This window comes from Hemicordylus capensis, chromosome 4 (assembly GCF_027244095.1).
Source record: "Hemicordylus capensis ecotype Gifberg chromosome 4, rHemCap1.1.pri, whole genome shotgun sequence".
Taxonomy (NCBI): Eukaryota; Metazoa; Chordata; class Lepidosauria; order Squamata; family Cordylidae; genus Hemicordylus; species Hemicordylus capensis.
The window spans coordinates 166,661,747-166,682,216 of record NC_069660.1 but is presented as its reverse complement, the minus strand read 5'-3'; the positions used below and the strand labels follow the sequence as shown (position 1 = coordinate 166,682,216).

General features: G+C 44.9%; 1 protein-coding gene across 18 annotated transcripts in view; it reads left to right on the top strand.

Moving 5' to 3' along the window:
- Nucleotides 1–20,470, top strand: part of MTA1 (metastasis associated 1) — a 254,529-nt gene that overhangs the window by 91,800 nt on the left and 142,259 nt on the right. For all 18 annotated transcript variants that reach the window (XR_008306726.1, XR_008306725.1, XM_053248452.1 and 15 more), the window contains 2 exons: nt 6,655–6,729; nt 19,812–19,870. Coding sequence is in view for 16 of the 18 variants with exons in the window: in XM_053248452.1 (XP_053104427.1) it covers nt 6,655–6,729; nt 19,812–19,870 (134 nt within the window). In the remaining 2 variants the exon portion in view is untranslated. The remainder of the gene's footprint in view (nt 1–6,654; nt 6,730–19,811; nt 19,871–20,470) is intronic.

The following is a 20,470-nucleotide window of genomic DNA, read 5'->3' as shown; positions in this document are numbered from 1 at the left end:
AGATCATCTTCAAAAAGCCAAGAAGCTCCAATACTGGACATAAGAAACATAAACAGCATTGTGTCTCTTCTGACACTGACTCTCTACGTCTGAAAAAGCACAAATTGAAAACTCTACATCCATGGAGATCGAGGACTCCCTCGCCTACGGCGATTCAGTGTCGAGATTCGTCAACATCGGTAGATTCCTTGTTATTGAAACCTTCGACATCGAAGGCTCCTCTGATCTCCATTAGCCTTTTACCATGTCAATTGACATCGATGTTCATGTTGATGTCAATACTGAGCGCATTGGTATTGATGGCCGATGTTGAGCATGGGTCAATCCAGTGGAATGTTCCGAGTTCACCATTGGCAATGGTGCCTCCTCATTCCTACAACCCTCTGATATTGTCCCCATCGTGGACGCTGGTGAGGTCTCCTCTGCTCTTATTTGACAATACTGATGATACCTTCTTAGATCAGAGCACTGTGAAGTCACTAATTAGTATGTTGGACTCTGCCACCAGCACTCCTTCTGGCTCCACATTTCAGGGGTTCCTGAGCGGCGGCTTGGAGGTTGATGTTGATGTGGAAGGGAGACTCAACTCCTAAAACTCCATCTATGTCACCATTTGCAAGTTCTGTGACCATAACTGGTTTTTCCAACCAGTACGACCTGTTAAGTTGACGGTCACTTTGCTGCCTGCCACCACTGTGGAAGCCGACCTCTTCATTTGTCCCTTTGCAGCCTTTTGTGCCACGAGGGGGACTGTCTGCACGCATGTGGTTTCAGACACACCATGTCTCCTGCAATACAAGAGGACTATGTAGAGTTTCAGTTGTAGAAAGTAGTGTATGTTGCGAGGCCATATTGCAGGGCAACCACCTGTACCTGAACAGCAACGTGTGCTACTTCCTCAGCCTGCTGCCCCCTTGCCACCTTGTACTACACCTGTGGCGACTGTGGGAGCGAGTCATGGTGTTTACCATACCAGTTCTGGTTGATGTGTCTTTCGCACCAGCTGCACCATCCTTGCCGGGTCCAATGCCACGCTGGTCCAATGCCACGCTGGTCCAATGCCACCAACTCCTGCTGGAGATAGTATGCAACTGCCTCCACCAACTCACCCGACAGGCAACCAGTGCCAATTCTTGAGGCGGTTCCTATACAGTCTGACGACTAGTATGATTCCTCTGATTCATCGCTCGTTAGTAGTAGACTGTGCGGCCTCATCTGAATCGGGCCACCGTCATTTGACCCCTTCTGATAAAGAGGGTAGAAAGTTAGACATTTTTGGAGGCCACATTTACTCAACTGCGATCCTGTCTATTTGCATTGTGAATTATGTAGCCTGTATGGCCCATTACAATTATTGCCTGTGGGACTCCTTACAGAAGGAGCTCTCCTCACTGAAACCAGAGGACGTTGTGTCTAAATGTGAGGAAATGCTTAACAGGTCAGCTGAACTTACCAGACTGCAGCTAAGTACATTCAAACAATTGGCAGAAACTGAATCTAGGATAATGACCACTGCAGTCTCTCTCAGGCACCATGCCTGCTTGCGTTCTTCAACCCTGCAGAATGACATGAGAGATCACATTCAAAATCTGCTGTTCGGCAAAGGACTCTTTAGTAAGACCTGAGCCATTGTTGGAAGGGCGATATAAAAATTGAATTAATAATAATAATAATGATAATGATGATGCAAGTCCATCAAACAGTAGAGGAGGAGAAAAGAGGCCTTGAAGAATATATAAGGGACAGTGAAGAAGATGCACTTCAAATGGTCAAGAACGCGAAACTATTCAACACCAATGAAAGAAAGCAGGCCTACAAGAAAGAACAAGTCAAGAACCGAGCAGAAAAATGGAAAAATAAGCCACTGCATGGTCAATATTTGCACAATATAAGTGGAAAATCAGACATCACCAAGACCTGGCAATGGCTTAAGAATGGCAACTTGAAGAAAGAAACAGAGGGTTTAATACTGGCTGCACAAGAACAGGCACTAAGAACAAATGCAATAAGAGCAAAAGTAGAAAAATCCACAACAAACAGCAAGTGCCGCTTTTGTAAAGAAGCAGATGAAACAGTGGACCACCTGATCAGCTGTTGTAAGAAGATCGCACAGACTGACTATAAACAAAGGCATGACAAGGTAGCAGGGATGATACACTGGAACATCTGCAAAAAATACAAGCTACCTGTAGCCAAAGATTGGTGGGACCATAAAATTGAAAAAGTGGTAGAAAACGAAGATGCAAAAATATTGTGGGACTTCCGACTACAAACAGACAAATATCTGCCACACAATACACCAGATATAACTGTAGTCGAGAAGAAAGAAAAACAAGTTACAATAATCGACATAGCAATACCAAGGGGATAGCAGAATAGAAGAAAAAGAAATAGAAAAAAATCACCAAATACAAAGATCTACAAATTGAAATTGAAAGGCTGTGGCAGAAGAAGACCAAAATAATCCCAGTGGTAATTGGCGCCCTGGGTGCAGTTCCAAAAGACCTAGAAGAGCACCTCAACACCATAGGGGCCACAGAAATCACCATCAGCCACTTACAGAAAGCAACTTTACTGGGAACAGCCTATATTCTGCGACGATATCTATAATAACAGCAACAACATTGATGATAAAATTCAGCCATCCCAAGTTCTTGGGAAGGACTCGATGCCTGGATAAAACAAACCAGTCAATAATACCTGTCTGACTGTGTAAATAAATACATAAATAAATAAAACAGACTCTACTATGGAGACTTTAAAGAAGTCAAAGTTTACAGCTAAGTTCTTTTCATCTACTGAGTCAACTGTTCAAGGCTCTTCTCACTACTGGAACTCAAGTTGGTAAAGATTTTAAGAAACAGTACCAGCCGTACCACAAATAGGGCTTTGGTCAGAAGAACAAGAATCAAGGGCCCCGTACTGGAAAGGGGCCCATACTGCTCCACGTAGTGCCTTTGATTCCCAAGATTGTCCACCACACATACCATCATTGCCTGCCGCAGTTTTGAATACCGATGTACTAGCTGCCAGTGGCATGCCTGTAATAGCACTTCCTTTGCCACCCTGTGTCATCAGACTGGGCAGTCATACTTCAGCATGGCACCAGATAACATCAGTGGGTCTTAAGAACTATCAGTACTGGCTACGCAATCAGGTTTAAAATTTTGCCAGATTTTGAGGCCATGAAGATCACTCTCCCAACTCCCGCCTTGTGGAAAGAGATATGGACTCTGTTGGAGAAGAGAGCTATAGTGCCAGTACAGTGGACAGACCTGATGATGGGATTCTACTTGTATTTTTTCCTCATCCTGAAGCAAGACGGCGGGATTAGGGTGATTATGGATCTCCAAGGCCTCAATCAATTCATCGATGTGCTCAAGTTCCATATGACAACGCTGCAAGGTAATCTTCCACTCCTCACCAGAGAGGAGTGGCTTGCTATGTTAAATCTCTAAGATGCATATTTTCATATCGAAATTCAACACAACCACTGGAAGTACTTGCGATTCGCTGTAGTAAGCTCAGTATTCCTGTACAGGGTCCTGCCCTTCGGCTTGTCTACGACACCGAGGGTATTTACCAAATGTATGTCAGTAATTGTTGCTTACCTGCACATGCAGAGTATTGTTGTGTTCCCTTTCCTGGACAACTGGCTCCTGGTGCACCAGGATGGGTCAGAATTGGAATCCCAGATCCAGTATGTCTTGCAACTTTTGGAGGATTTGAGGGTCCAGGTCAATTGGGTCAAGTCAAAATTGAAACCAAGAAGATCGAGAGACTACACTGGAGCAATGTTGGACGTGCTATCGAAACAGGCATACCTACTGGAGGAACGGTATCTTCACATTTGTTCTTTGGTGCAGGCATTCGAAAACCAACCGATACAGTGGGTCGAACAGGTTCAGAAGTTGTTTGGCCTTATGGCCTCTTGCAAAGTGACCATCCTCCATACTCGCCTAGGTATGTGGCAGCTACAGCTTTGGTTTCTGCAGTCATTCTGCCCAAATGTCAACAGTCAGCAGATGCTGCTGGAAATTCCCCTGCTAGTACTGAAGTCTTTGTGATGGTGGAAAGTGCTGGAGAATCTACTTTAGGTCATACCTTTCAAACCTCCGAATCCGACGAAGTGTGTTACAACAGACATCTCCTTGTCGGGATGGGGGGGCGCATCAGACTCAAGGCTTGTGGACGGCACAACAGTGCAAGATGCACATCAGTTTCCTAGAACTGATTTTCTGGTTTTAAAGTCTTTTGCGCCCCTGATAAGGGACTCCACAGTACAGCTTCAAATGGACCGTGATTGCCTATGTCAACCATCAGGGAGGCACATTTTTGTGGTCTCTATGTGCACTAAGCACGCAACTTTGGAATTGGTGCATTTCCCAAAATATGTTCCTGATTGCCATCCACATCAAGGTTGTGGAGAATATCTTAGCAGATTGCTTGAGCAGGACAGTCGAGAATCAACAACATTACAAATGGGAGATCAAGCGAGCATGCCTGGACCGCCTGACCAGTGTTCCCAGATATTGTTGACATCGCACCTGGGGATTCTGGGAATCCCTGTTAGAGGGATCACTGTGCCTCACCGCCACATGGGGTATCCCCCAGGTGGATATCCTTGCAGTGGAAGAGAACAAGAAATTTCCATGATTCTGTTCCAGAGCAGGCATTGGGCAAGCGTCTCTGGGGGATGCTTTTCCGTGCAACTGGGACAAGGGTCTGCTATATATGTTCCTTCCACTCCCCCTGGTCAGCAGAGTTGTGGGCAAGCTGATACAAGATGAAGCGAAAGTTATTTTAGTGACGCCATGGTGGCCATGCCAACTGTGGTTTGCATCGCTACTCAGACTGACAGGGAACAATTATTGCCATCTACCTCTCAAATCAGATCTGGCTAGTGTATCCTTACGGGTTCACCTTGTGGATATTTCAGCTAAGCACAGAGGCTGGCAAGGCAGAACCGCCATCTCTCATCCTCGATGCAAGAGGTTTCTGTGTGGCATCAATAACCTGTACCCTCCCATACACCACCCGACTGAACAGTGGAGTCTGTTTCTAATGCTGGCTTCACTAATGGAACCTCCCTCTGAGCCGCTTCATAAGGAGAGATTGTGTTTTCTAACACTAAAGACCGCCTTTCTCATCACCATAACTATTGCCCATCATGTGAGTGAAATGGCCGCCTTAAGGGCAGATACATCATATACGCAGTTTAGGATGGTTCATCATACTGATCCCTCTTTCTTACCTAAGGTAGTAACTGAATTCCACTTGAATCAAAATATCATACTTGCGTCATTTTTTCAAGAACCTGAGACACATCTGGAACGGGCTTTGCATTCATTGGATGTCAGGCACTGCCTTCTCTGTTACCTAAAAAAGACAAAAGATTTTTGATGTACAAACCTGCTCTATGTATTATTTAAAGCCAAGAACAAAAGCATGCTGGTGTCAAGACAGAGGCTCTCTCACTGGATAGTTGAACTGATTTTCTTAACATACAAGTTGCAGAACTGACAGCCTCCAAAGGTGGTGAAAGCACATGCCACAAGACCACTACTTCTGCTGCTCATTTATCTAGACTACGTTTTAATGACTTGTGTGCAGCTGCCACTTGGCCTACACATTTGCCTTTCATAAGGAAAGGAGCCCCTGGTGGCGCAGTGGTTAAACTGCCGCCCTGTAACCAGAAGGTTACAAGTTCGATCCTGACCAGGGGCTCAAGGTTGACTCAGCCTTCCATCCTTCCGAGGTCGGTAAAATGAGTACCCAGAATGTTGGGGGCAATATGCTAAATCATTGTAAACCGCTTAGAGAGCTTCCAGCTATAGAGCGGTATATAAATGTAAGTGCTATTGCTATTGCTATTGCTATAAAGCATTATGCTGTAGACCTACATATGACTGCTGAAGCCAAATTTGGAAGAGAGGTACTGAAGAGAGTTCTAGAGTAGAAGATAGAACAGCCATACCCTCTGCCATGGAGGGGAAAACTGGTTAGTCAGCCATTTCTCATGAGCACAACGGATCACTTCCAGATAAACAGGTTGCTTACTTGTAACTTATGATCTGGAGGTGATCCATTGTCGTTCATGAGACCCACCCATACCTCCCCACTGCTGCATTGTAAAACCGGCAGATGGCTTACCTGTATGATCAGTGGATTGGACACTTCAAGGATCATCAGGCGTTCTGCAAGAAACTGAATCAATCTGGCGCCTGACTGCCAGGTATAGGAAGGCACTGAGCATGTGCATGGCAGGGAGAGGCACCAGAGAGGAGCTAATTAATCCATCTGGAAGGTCCCTGTGCAGGCACAGTAACCCATTTCTCATGACTGACAACAGAGCACCTCCAGATCACAAGTTACAGGTAAGCAAGCTATTTATCTGTTGTCCTGGCTGTGGAAAATATTTCTAACTCCTAATTACAAGTTTGAAATTCCTTCTGAGCCAGCCTTTCATTTTGGTACCATTTTCAGTCCTGTATAAAGATGGATAAATGGTTCATATTCTTAGGCGGCAGCATCTAGCTGCTTGGCCTTAGGTGGCTTTGTATTTGAGAACTTCCTTAGTCTGGCTTTATATTTTTAGATTTGGTTATTCAAGTCCTTTGTTGATTTCTGACACTTGCGTTTTTGTGTTCATAGCTTCCATGGAAGTCCTTAACCAGCATAATTGAATATTATTATATGTGGAAAACAACAGATCGATATGTTCAACAGGTAAGAGCCAGGGAATGGATTGGACTCTAAGGTGTTGTTGTTTTGAACTCCAGTTTAGATATCTCTCATGTTTTTAATGCTGTATCCTTAGTCTCACTGACCCTCTGATGGGTGATAGGGAACTTTTCCCTTAAGAGTATGCAGAAATACATGACTGGCAGATGTCTAATAATCTTCAGAAAAGGGGAATGTTTCAATTGAATTTGGGCAAAAGGGACAACTGTCCAGTTCACACTTTGAAAAAACATAAGTCTGTCACAGTGACCCATTAGTTCTTTGCCAAAACAAAAAGCTATTGGGTTCACTGTGTTTGTCCTTGGTTTAATTAACTGTTGCTCTTCTTATTTTCCTATCCAATAAAATGATTTTCCATAATCCCTTCCAGCTCTAATATTGCATATATAGACTTCTAAATTTATTTAGAAGACCTGTGTGCCACCTCTCCAGACCATTTGCAGAACTGTGACATGGGCCAAGCCATCTTTCTTCGTGAAGCGCTTCACTTGAAGCAGATAGCTCTCTTGGAAGAGCAGCCCTTCATTCACTGTTTTCCTAGACTAGAGGCTGCACCCTCCTCCAGGTAATGGAGCCTATTATTCCTCCATTGGTGTGAAACAGAGACCACAATGGAGAACAGCAGGTTGCTTACCTGTAACTATGGTTCTTTTAGTGGTCTGTGAATTCATATGCTCTCCCATCCTCCATACTGCAGCATATCTTTCTCCTGTGGCTGCAGCAGATGCTCAAACTGAGAAGATGATGCTTCCTGCAACAACTGAAGAACAGTGTGGGAGCGGGGGTTCCCACCAAAACAGAGTTGTTGAAGCTTTGGAAGGTTCCCATGTTAGCTCTCTGCACAGGTGTTTAATTTGTGTGAATTCAAAGAAGACCACTAGAAGAGAACCATGGTTACAGGTAAGCAATCTGCTGTTCTTCATAGTGGTCTTTGTGAATCACATGAATGGGAGAATAGTAAGCTCTATTACCTGGAGGAAGATGCAACATCTGTGGCATTCATTAATACTCAGTAATCCAAAAAACTTCAGTTTAAGTTAAGATGCTTTCAGTTTCCTCTTGTTCTCTAAAAAGCATGGGAATTGCAAGTTGAGATGCCAGTTTTATCTTCCATGCCTTATAAACTGTGAAGACTTTGTACAATCTTGTATATTACCTGGCTTTAGAAATGAGGTTCCAGGTACCCATACTTTGCCAGATTTTTCAGCTGGACATTGGGTTTAGGGAGAAATGTTTCAATACAGAAATTCAAAAGGTATAGTTTCCACATTCACTTACTAGTGATGCCCCTGGTGAATTTCTGCCTAGATGTGGAAATCCAGGAAAAGAAAAGTAGGGAGAAGGAAATGTTTGTTCAACTGTAGAAGTGCCAGAGTGCTCCTAGATTTTACTTACAAAGCAGCTGCATTCAGAACCAAGAAGTGATTCTCTTTAGAATTTGCCAAGACTTGCCCCTCCCAACTTTGGCTTCAGAACGTTCAGTGGGGGAAATTGCTGATCTGCACCCTTTATTGATTTCCCCGTTATTATGGGGCTAATAAGGGGCTAATAACAACAAATATTTATATACCGCTTTTCAACAAAAGTTTCTAAAGAAATAATTATTTCAGAAAAATAATAAATAAATAAGGTGGGAGCCCTGTTCCCAAGGGCTCGCAAACTAAAAAGAAACATAAGATAGACACCAGCAACAGCCGCTGGAGGGATACTGTGCTGGGGGTGGATAGGGCCAGTTGCTCTTCCCCTGCTAAATATAAGAAAATGCTGAATGGATTTTTTGAAAACACAATATTATGCTTCAGCATATACCTATCTGCTTTTTATTCTGTATTGATGTCTGTATTTGATCTAAGATCGTAATAAATTCTTGAATCATTAGAAGAATTTACCTGGATTTTATTTTTTTATTTGCTTTATTTATTTATTTATCGATCATATTTTTATACCGCCTGATAAGTACATCTCTAGGCGGTGTACAAAGTATAAAACAATATAAAAAGTCACTGATTACAATCCATGAAACACAATAAAAACAATCACCAAAAAGTTACTAAAACAAATTATTAAAATAATTCTATTAATAAACCTGTGAAAACAGGTGAGTCTTGAGGGTCTTCCTGAAATAAATAAATAAATAAATAAATAAATAAATAAATAAATAAATAAATAAATAAGGAGATTCTCTTATTTCAGCTGGGAGCATATTCCAAAGCCCCGGGCTCTTCTGGTGGCAAGAAAGCCTGGTCCCGAGGTACCACCAGATGAGCCTGCGGGAAGTGTAACCAGACCTCTCTAGAAGATCGTAACAGGTGGCAGGGTTCATGACAATAATGGCGCTCTCTTAAAAATCCTGGGCCCAAGCCATTAAGGGCTTTATAGGTAATAACTAATACTTTGTGTTTCGCCCAGAAATATAGCAGCCTGTGCAGTTCTTTTAAAATTGGTGTTATGTTGTCCCTGAGATCAATCTGGCTGCTGCATTCTGTACCAGTTGTTGTTTCCAGACTACATACACAGGCAGCCCCACATAGAGTGCAATGCAGTAGTCAAGCCTGGAGGTTACCAGCAAATGTACCAGTGTTTTAAGGTCATTTACCTCCAGAAATGGACATAGTTGACATATCAGCTGAAGCTGTTAAAAAGCACTCCTGGCCACTGCCTCAACCTGAGAAACCAGGGAGAGCTTTGGGTCCAGGAATACTCCCATGGTATACCTGATCTTTCAGGGGGAGTGTAACCCATCTAGAACAGGCAAATCTAAACCATCTCTAGGGTCCCAACCTCCCACAGTCAGTACCTCCGTCTTATTTGGATTCCACTTCAATTTTTATCACTCATCCAGCCTATTGCCGCCTCTAGGCAGGCATTTAGAGAAGATATGCCATTTCCTGATGAGGTTGATATGGAGAAGTAGACCTGGGTGTCGTCAGCATATTGATAACACCCTTCATCACACCTCCTGATGATCTCTTCCAGCGGTTTCATGTAGATATTAAAGAGCATTGGAGACATTATGGAGCTTTGTGGAACTTGTGGAGCAAGAACACTTTAGTTCTTGCTTTGTAGAACAACAGTGCCCAAGAGACACCATCTGGAATCTACCAGAGAGGTAGGAACGGAATCACTGTAAAACAGTGCCACTCAAATCCTCTGGGCAGTCCAGAAGGATACCATGGTTAATGGTATTGAAAGCCACTGAGAGATCCAAAAGGATCGGTAGAGACACATTGCCCCATAGCCCACATGGAAGCCAGTTTGAAATGGGTCTAGATAATCTGCATTATCCAAAACTGCCTGGAGCTGAGAGACCACCACCCACTCAAATCACCTTACCCAACCATGGAAGATTAGAAACAGGTCTGTAATTGGCCAACTCTGAGGAATCCAATGCAGGTTTCTTCAAAAGTGGTATAATAATAGCCTCCTTAAGACAAAGAGGCATCCTGCCCTCCCTCAGAGAAGCATTTATAATATTTTATGCTGCTCCTAAGATCGTCCAGAATGCATTGCTTAAGTACTTTTCTGTCCAGATTGTAGCTGTAATTTAAGCAAGAATGCATTGCTTAAGTACTTTTCTGCAGATTGTAGCTGTAATTTAAGCTTTTATAGACCGGTTCAACAAACTCTGCTCCACTTTATAGTCTCTGTTCCTGACATTTGTAGGGCAGCTACATGATCTGCACCACCTGCCTTTTTGAAACATAATAAGGTTGTTCACATGACCTTTTTAGCTGGGTAGGGAGGGCTGGGGGGAGAAGGCAGGAGCACTCCTACTTCCCCCTCCCCAGATCTTTTCTTCGTGGGCCGTGCACCTTGCACGCCCACATAGTCCGTGCCACTCCTGGTAGCGTGAGCATTCTGAAGGCGGGGAAAACACAACCTGGCCTCTAGATACCCCTCAATGCACTGTGCAAGGAGCGTAGTGTTTTGAAGGATTTCCCCTCAGCCGGACGCTTTAGATGCCAGCTCTGTCTGCTCAGGCTGCCTGGAGCCCGAGCAGACACAGGACTGGGGACTTGGGCAGTGGGGGGCACTTGAACCCTTCTGCCCAGGTAAAAACCCTGGGCTACCCAGTGGGGCAGTGCCAGGATTGGCCATGTTCCCAGCACTTCTCACTAACAGCTCACTAACTTAGTAGGCTGCATGTGTGAACAGCCTCTCTGTGTTTCAAGTTGAGGCTATTTTTTACAAGGTTGTACTATAGCCTTTTTCTCCTGAAGCTTTGCTTCTATTCTTCTCTGTCAGCCTCATCTTAAGGAAAGTCAGCTCACTAGCTAATATGTGAGAATTCACAGAGACCATGAAGAAGAAGAAAAACAGATTGCTTACCCTGTAACTGATATTCTTGAAGTAGTTATCTAGTGTTGACACATGCTCTTCCTATTGCAACCTCACCCCCCACAGGCAGAAAAGAAATGCAAGAGGATTTCTCTTCCACCCACCCAACAAATCTCTCCCTGCAATCTATGCAGTGGATTGTTCCCCCCACCTTGCCATCTCAGTAAGGCAAAGGCCATCTCTCTCAGTAAGGCAAAGCTATGCATGAAAACCACCATCTTTGTGTATACATGTATGAGATAAAGTGGAGCAGGAAAGGAACAGGATGTCAGCCAGGAGGATGGGTGGATATGCACAGGGACAGGGCATTAAACATACAGGATGCCTCTGCTGCTGCCTCCAAGGACATCTCCTGTGTGGGTTATGCCCTCCCACGTGGCATGAAGACAGGACTATGTTATTTAGATTGAAGTCTTTAAGAGCCTGAATGAGCATGCCCCACCCCAGTTCTTTTAGTCCTGCGATTGGCTCAAGCCAGTTCTCTCTCAGTGCTCTGATTCTCTACCTTTGCTATCTATGTTTTCTACCTTTTTAAAAAGTTGTCTCTCATCTTCAAATCCCTTGTGTTTCCTCCTTACTTTCTATCTCCTCTGGCCCACCTTAAAAAAAAAAAAAGCTTCTGTTTGTTTCCTTGCTTTCATTTTCCAGCTCCTTTCTCTTCCCCGCTTCCTATCTATTCTCTCTTGTACAGCCGAAATGGATGCTTCACGTGTGCGTCCCAAAAGGCAAAACCCAAGCAGGCCTCCCTAAGGTCATCCAGGTGGCTAGGGATCTGCCCATTAGGCCGCATTCTGGATTCTGCCCAGAGGGCCCCAAAGCTGCACCAGCCCACCGAGAAGCTCTGGCTGCTCCCAACTTCTTGTCTTTGGGCTGTGACCACCTGTTGTGGGGTGGAAAGAGGATCACGGAGCCAGCAGGAGTGGACCACGCTGTAGCCTCACTTCCACTCCCTGGCGTGTCTACAGTCGGGGCCGAAGTGTCTGGGAGGCCACAGCAGTCTCTGCCCACTCAATTGAGCCACATGGAGCAGAAACCGGCCTCGACCTGCCCAGCTATATTGCAAGCCGCCATGGTGTCCACTACAAGTGCGCCAGGTGTGGCAAAAGAAAAGTATCGAAGTGCTGCAGATCGGGTTGTCGCTGCACCAGGAGTGGCACGATCCATCCCATCACCAACAGAAAAAGCCTCTTCCAGTGCAAGGATGGTGGTGACCAGAAGTGCCGCAGCAGGAGCAGCCAGACAGACAGTGAGTTCAGCCCTTGCTGGGTCTTCCTCTGCCCCACTTTCTACCTTGGCGGGCCCTGGGGGGTTGACAAGCTCCCAACCCATGCCACTGCAGCAGACCCATAGACATGCCACCTGCATGGCGGTCTCGTTTCAAGATTACCGGCAAATTCCTTTGAGCAGTATGGCCAATTAAAGTCAAAAAAGTGAAAGCGGGCTAGAAAGGCTCCCTCGTCTTCCTCAAGTGCTTCATCTTTTGTCTTTTAGGGACTCAGTCCCTAAAAAGACAAAGAAAAAAATACAAATATTTAAAAAATCAAAAAAGAGTAAATCTAAGTCTAAGCAAAGAGACCAGTGTACATTTTCCTGAACTCTCAGGCCCTGATTCACCAGACCCCAGAGGGCCCACCCCCAGGGCACCAGTGGGTCACCCCAGTGGGACTCCAAGGGATCTCCCCACTAGTCCTCTTGGGTCCCATCCGGCCCCTAGATGTGTGGAGGTTATTCCACTTGAGGAGAAACCAGGTGACCAGGAAGGGACACATTCTGGAGACCTGGACCCTGAACAGCCTGATAAAAGAGGAGGGAGGGTGGTCGGATGGTCAGGAGCCGGAATTTATCCATGTATCATTTTTTGTATTTTGTATATTATATATTTTAATATCGGATTGTTTTTATATTTTTAGCTAAATACTTTTAATTAATTTTTATGTGTTTTAACTTTTGTAAACCGCCTTGGGGTTGTTTTTAGCGAAAGGCAGTATATAAATCTAACAATCAATCAATCAATCAATCAATCAATCAATAAGGCTCGGATGCCCCACACAGACTTTTTCAATCTCTGGATTTTGCCCCACTGATGAATAAAACTATACATACATTGGGGCTCAAACCACCTACACCAAAAAGTGCACAGGTTTTCCCTAAATCCAAAACAAGTACCATGGCACTGCCACTACCACAAACCTTTGTGGAGACAGCCAGGAATGAGTGGAAACTACCCACCACTAATAGGAAACCCTCTGCAATTATTAACAAATACTATGCCTTCCATCAAGAAGGCAGAGAGATTTTGCTGATGCACATGTGATGCCTATGATTTTGGGTTCAGTCCTCTCTGGGGATGGCAAATCTTCCCTAAAAGACTCCACAGACAAGCATCTTGGGGGGCATGAAGCTTGCACACAACTCTCAACAGCCCTAGCCATGAGAGCTTCATCAGCTGCATCAGTGGTAGCCAGGGCCTTCCTCATCTGGTTAGATGATCTGATACAGAAGCCCACATCTGATCCTGCTAGATTGAGGCAACAACTCCTAAAATTACACAAGGCACAAGCGTTTATTGCAGATGCTACCCTAGATTCTAAGTGGCAGCATCTGTGGTAGGCTGATGGAATTTGTGGTTGACCTAATGGCAGGTTGATACTACATCAAAGACTAATCTCCCTGCAGTTGTTTGGAGACGAAGCCTTAAAAGACATCCTTGTTGAGTCTAAACAGAAAAGGAAAACAATGCCATCTTCAGCTCTGAAGCCAGAGCGTGCCCAAGAGAGACAACTGTTCCAACCCTTTCTCTTCTTCTGCACCTCCTTTGGGGACAAAGACAGGGGTTTTAGGTCCCAATGTGCTTACTGGAACAGGTCCAGGCCATCCAGACAAAGTTTTGGCAACAGGGCACATTTAACACCCACGCCAAACACTCCAAGTAGCAAGGATGACTCAGCGTTGCTGCTCCTGTGCGGCCACCTCTTCAAACACTTGCACTCTCCTCAGCTCCTTGAATCTTTACAGAACTTTTATCTTCAGTAATAGCTCACGTCTGTCTCTTAGGTGTTTGGATATTTGCAAAGCTGGACTGTCACGAGCTCACTCGATGGAAGATGCTAGCCAAAAATATATAATACAATAGCCAGTAGCTTAGGTTTTCAGTTTTACTGATAAATAGGCAGGTTTAACAGTCTCGCCAGGGATACAGAAGTGAGGAGTGAGAAGCCCAAATTTCAAGGTCACAGTCTCTCTGACAGAGGCTCAGGCCAATTTGACATGTTGTTTCCAGCAGTTGTTCAAGGCACAGGCTGCCCATTTTATAGTCAGCAGCCACGTGCACTTAATCAACACTCCACCCCCGCCAGCTGCCATAGATTTAATTCTGCTTCTGCTGTCTTCTCTCAAGCCGATTACTCTTCCGTAATTCCCTCACCTGTTCCTGATGTTTTTCCCATCTGCATCCTCGATGAGATAGTGGCCATTCAAACTCAGATCCTGACCCTTCTCTCCAAAGATCACCCAGGCCTGCTGTTCCCTCCTGCACCAAACACTCGCTTTGGCCTGTCTCAGTTATCTCCCCATTTACATCACCGGCCTGCTCCTCCACAGGTGCCTCCCCACCTTCTAGTAAGTCGCCTGCCCCCCACTCGAGGACACTGGCTGCTGACTATAAAATGGGCAGCCTGTGCCTTGAACAACTCCAGTGTCCTCGAGTGGGGGCATGACATAGACTATCTCCTGATAAAATCTTCAGGTATCCCACAAAGACTTACAATTCACTCTACAGGTTCCCAAGGACCATGGCTTCCTGGTGAACAGAGAGGAAAGCCGGCTGTCCCCACCTCATGAACCCACTCACCTGGGAGTCCTGATAGACGTAGAACAGAACAAGCTGTTCCTCCCATCAGAGTGCAGACTTACTCTGGAGAAGGAAGTAAGGCAAGCCCTTCTACAGCAAATGTTTCCACTTCTCGTCCTGTCCGGACTCTTGGGGCTGATGGTGGCAACCTTCGAGTACATACCATGGTCCTGAGGACCTTGCAATGGTTTCTTCTTCCATTCCACCTGGAAATTGCAATCAAGTCCAACAGGAGGGTCACTCTACCTTTCCTAGTACTTCATTCCCTCCATTGGAGGACAATCCCGCCATACCTCACAGTGGGCAAGGGGTTTCTGGACTCTCCAAGGACTATCATCACCGCAGATGCCAGCAAACCTGGGTGGGGAGCCCACTGTCTTTAGGCATCAGCTCAGGGGAAATGGTCTCCAGACGAAAAACTCCACAGCATAAATTGGCTGGTACTCAGAGTAATCCGATTGGCCCTCCAGACATTCCAGAACATCATTCTTAACCAACACGTGTTGATCCATATAGACAACACCACAGCAAGGGCACACGTGAATCACCAGGGAGGGACCAGATTTCGATCTCTACAAGCAGAAGCAGTCCATCTGTTTCTGTGGGCCAAAAAACATGTGGCATCTCTTACCAGCTCACCATGTGCAGGGCAATTTAAACACTGTAAAGGACTGGCTCAGCCGAAAGGAACGTCTTCCAGGGGAATGGGAACTGAACTCCTCAGCCTTCCACCTCATCACAGCACACTTCGGACGGATGTCAATGGACCTCTTCACCACGCCAGCAAACACAAAGGTGCACCGCTTCTTCACCAGATTCCCCTGCCCACAGGTGGAAGTGGTGGATGTCCTATCAGCACTTTGGCCGGAGGGTCTCTTGTACACTTTTCCTCAGACCCCTGCCCTGGCCCAGATCCTTCGAAGAGTAAAGCTCCTCCAAGCACAAGTCATCCTAGTAGCACTGTTTTGGCCACGGAAACCCTGGTTTTCGGAGCTCACCAACCTGGCCACAGCAGAACACCTGATGCTTCCAATCACAACCAATCTTCTCCAGCAGGGCCCAGTATGTTATCCAGATCCAGGCTGGTTAAAATTAGCTGCCTGGAGACTGAGCAGCACATCCTAAAGCAATACGGTTATTCAGTACTCTGTGGTGTTGAGTACTATTCAGCATGCTACTCAACACCATGTTGGCCTCCAGATGTCTCTCAACAAACAGGATTTACCAGTATACCTGATGGGCCTTCCTCAGATGATCCACGAAACACTCCATTCCAAAAGGACTGGCCACCATGAAGCACTTTCTCCAATTCCTGCAATGTGGAATGGACAAGGGATTGTTGGCGAACACCTTAAAAAGAAAGCCTCCCTAGTGGGACTCATTTCAGGAGTATCCAAGAGCTCCATGTGAAGGCAACCCCACTTGCAGTGTTTCCTTAAGGGTGCAACTCTACTATCTCCCCAGTGGTGCATCGCTTCCCCACCTGGAACCTACACACGGTTCTTAAAGATCTTCAAGGCCTGCCTTTTGAACCAGTAAAATCCATTCCTTTACGTCTCTTTTTGCTAAAACTAGCTTTCCTGATAGCTGTCACCTCGGTCCGTAGAGTGTCAGAGCTACAGGCATTATCTGTTCATAATAACTTGTGCATTTTCCCCGAAGTCTCTGCAAGACTCACCCTAGACCCCTCCCCCCCCAATAGGTGATCTCCCCCTTTCATATGTCACAGGATGTGGTATTGCTTTCCTTCTGTCCATATCCGGTGCATCCAACAGAGAAGATGTGGCACAAATTGGACATCTGCTGGTGTCTGAAGACATATATAAAGCGTACAGAGCAAATTAGAACCACTGGATAGCTCTTTATCTCATTTCCCCTCCGATCCATGGGTCAGGTGGTGTCACCCTCTACCTTAGCAAGGTGGTTGAAGGCCTTTATAGCCCTAGCATATGAGTCCCAGAACTTTAGGGCACCCACAAAAGTGTTTGCTCATTCCACCAGGGCAGTGGCCACTTCAGCAGCTTTTTCAACTAATGTCCCCATCCAAGATATCTGTCGGGCAGCCACCTGGAGAACCCCATCTACATTCACCGGGCATTATAAATTAGATTCCTTTGCCTCCGCCCCGGCAGCCTTTGGGAGGAGGGTTCTCCAACAGGTGCTTCCTCTGGAGTAGGCGGGGCTGTTCCCTCCCTACATTGGATCAAGGGCTGTGGTATGTCCCTACAAAAGAGATGTCCTTGGAAGCAGCAGCAGAGAACGGAACCTTGGTTCACTTACCATGAGGGCTTCTTCTTGCTGCTGCTGCATCCAAGGACATCTCTACCCACCCTTCAACACCCACATCTACTCCGTATGTCAATTTCAGGGTCATTATTTTGACCATCCAGTCTATCCTACTTGTTCATAGTTAGTTTGTTGGTTTTCCGGGGCATGTTGCAGCTGTTTTTTCATTTTACTCTTGGCACACTCTGCTGGGTTTGGTCTTGTTAAAGTTGATGTATCGATACCTTTCTGGTTTTTTCACCTTACACGTTGAAATATATTAATAATTGTTTTTCCCTCTGAGGAACACTTCATCTCATGGCCTAAAAGAACTGCGTGGGGTCAGGCTCATCTGGAATCTTAAAGGCTTCAATCTAATTATCATAGTCTTGCCTTCAAGCCACGTGGGAGAGCATAACCCACACAGGAGATGTTGGGTTCAGCAGCAAGAAGGAGCCTTCATGGTAAGTAAACCAGTGCTCAGTTTTCTTTGTATTCTTTCCTGACTTGGCTCAGCCACCTCACTGAATTGCAGGGCCAGAAGCTGGGATGTGAGCATGAAAGGGCAGGACAAGATGATAACAATCTTTGGCTAGCCTTGCTTTGGTCTCCAGTTTGTATGTTGTATAATGCTGATGTAGACAAATAGATAGAACCCAACATCAAAGCTTTAAAAAGAGCTATACTTTAGTACAACAGCCTTTCCCAACACAAACTGACTAAATAGTAGAAAGAAAATCAGGGTGTTTATCAGTAACTGGTGATCTTCAAGGTTTATGGGAACTGTAGTCCAAAAACATCTGGAGGGCCAAAGTTGAGCAGCCCTGCTCTAGAGCTTGACCACAGTGGCCTAACCACAGATCTGCCATCATTAGGGAATGAACGGTGGGATGTGTGACTGCACACAACCCAGCTACTACACTGTGAGTACTTCTGTGTAAGTAGATTGTCTCAGTAGCAGTGAGTGGTTTGTTGGGGAGACAGGAGAGAAATCATACATTTCTCTTCTGCCCTTGGAGGTTGCAGTAGGATGAGCATGTGTTAACCATGGTCAGCAGCAGCACCCTGGCTCCACAAAAGACTTGGTGCTGATACCATTCCCATTCTCTGCCTACATGGAGTAAGTGGTGGTAGGGGGAGAGCTTTAACTTAGGTCTGCGTGTGCATGACTGAGCAGCTCCTCCCTGCCCTGCACTTCTCCCCATGCTTTTTGGTTGCTGGGGAAGAAGAGGGGAGCCCTAACTCAGATCTCTGTGTGAGTGCATGTGATTGAGCAGCTTCTTCCTGTCCTGCACTAATCTTTCCCTTGTGGTTTGGTTGCTGGGGGAGGTGGAAAAAAGAACCAACTGAGGGGTGTGTGTGTACACGTACACACACACACACACACACACACACACACACGTGTGGGTAGATCAGAGAGAGAGGAGAGGGCATGGATGGATGGACAAAAATCATTTATAAAAACAGGCTCAAGAGTAGCCCTGAAGTGGTATGATGCAATATTTCAAAATTAATGTAATTTGTGAGCCTTATTTGCTCACAAAATCTCCCCACCCCACCTCCACCCTTTTATTTTAAAGAATTGCAATATGACCTCTCATGCAAAAAGGCTGGACAACTCTGGTCTGCACTGACTCAAGGCTCCAGCCCTTTTCAGACATTATGTTGTACAGGTCTGTACACGTGTACATATTTTTAATGTGGTTCACAGTACATGCGTTCATTGTAAACATGAATTTGTATGCAGGCCCCCTCAAATGCAGGGAACAGACAGGATGTGTACAACTGTGTATTGAACATAATGTGTGAATAATCGTAGGTGGTTGCAGCTTATACAGATTATACTGTGTTGATCACAGCATGTGAATAGGATTTCCCTCCCAGGTCATATTTGTTTTGAGAGTCTAAAAATCCTGACAGCATGCTTACTCAATTGGAGCTCTGGGGAGGAAATTAAATACCATAGGATCTTTAAACTTGCATTTTTGCCAAATTCAGTTAGGAATGGGTATTTTTTAGTGCAATTTTTGTATTATGTTGAACTGAAATGCCAATGTGAACAGTTGGGAAAATAAAACAAAATACGGATTTCCATTTTCGCACTATACAGTGCAGAATTTAAATCTGTGTATCACTGACTGCTTAAATATTTTAGTAATAGGAGATATTTATATGTATAGCTATGTAAATAAATAGCTATATAAAGTGCTATATTTATAGCGGTTCTTTTTTCCTAAGTAATGTTAACATATTACATAGGCTGGAAACCATCCTAAACATACTGCCTTAATGAAGTGACTCATGCATTGTTAGTATTCTTTTGTGGAGCTCCAGTTAGGATTAAAATCCTGTGTTCATCTGTATTTCTGAATGTATGAATTAGTTGCAAGCATATTTTCAGCTTTACTGATCATTAGTATTAACAAACTACTATATAAACCCACGATGGTACCGCAAAGAGATGCCCAGCAGCCACTGGAGTCTAATTGACTTCTTGTTCACTAAAATAGCTTTTGATGGTACATATTGAGAAGGGGAAAATGTCTCATTTACTTAAAGTGGATGTGAATGGTTGATGTTCTGACTTGTCCTTATTTTTGTATTTTGTATTAAGAAACGGCTAAAAGCTGCAGAAGCAGAAAGCAAACTAAAGCAAGTGTATATTCCTAATTAGTAAGTGCCTGTTGTTAATCTTTATTTTAATTTGAATGAAACTATTACAGCCCTCTTTGCCTATAATGAGAGCATGTGTATTTGTAATCGTGAAATAAATTCCACATTTTCTGAATATGAATGCGTCTTAGTAGGAGTAACAAAATGTTTCTGTACAAATAAGTGTTTGGATTTTAGAGCCTAACCCAGTTCGCATCTCTAAAGATTCTCTAGTTAAGAAAGCTAGATGGAACAAATAAGTGTTCTACTCACCTAATAACATCCTTGCATTGCTGATTTATCTTTTGTAGGCTGTTAAGGCTTGTCATTGCTGCCATTGGGGAGGAGGTGGTGAACTCTGGGCTCTCCCTCAGTTCATTGCTGCTTTCTTGTTGCTTTTTCTCTTAAATTGCTTATCCAAAGTTTCACCTGTTTTGACTGGCCATGCTGCATCTGACATGTGGGGGGGGTGGGGAGTTGTTAATAAGGGTGTGCACAGACCAGGTTTCACATTTTAGGCCGAATTCAGACTGAACCGCAGGTCCGTGAACCGGTCAGTTCAACTAACCAGGTCGACCCCAATTTGGCGGTTTTACAGCCAGTGAAAGCGGCAGTGAGAGG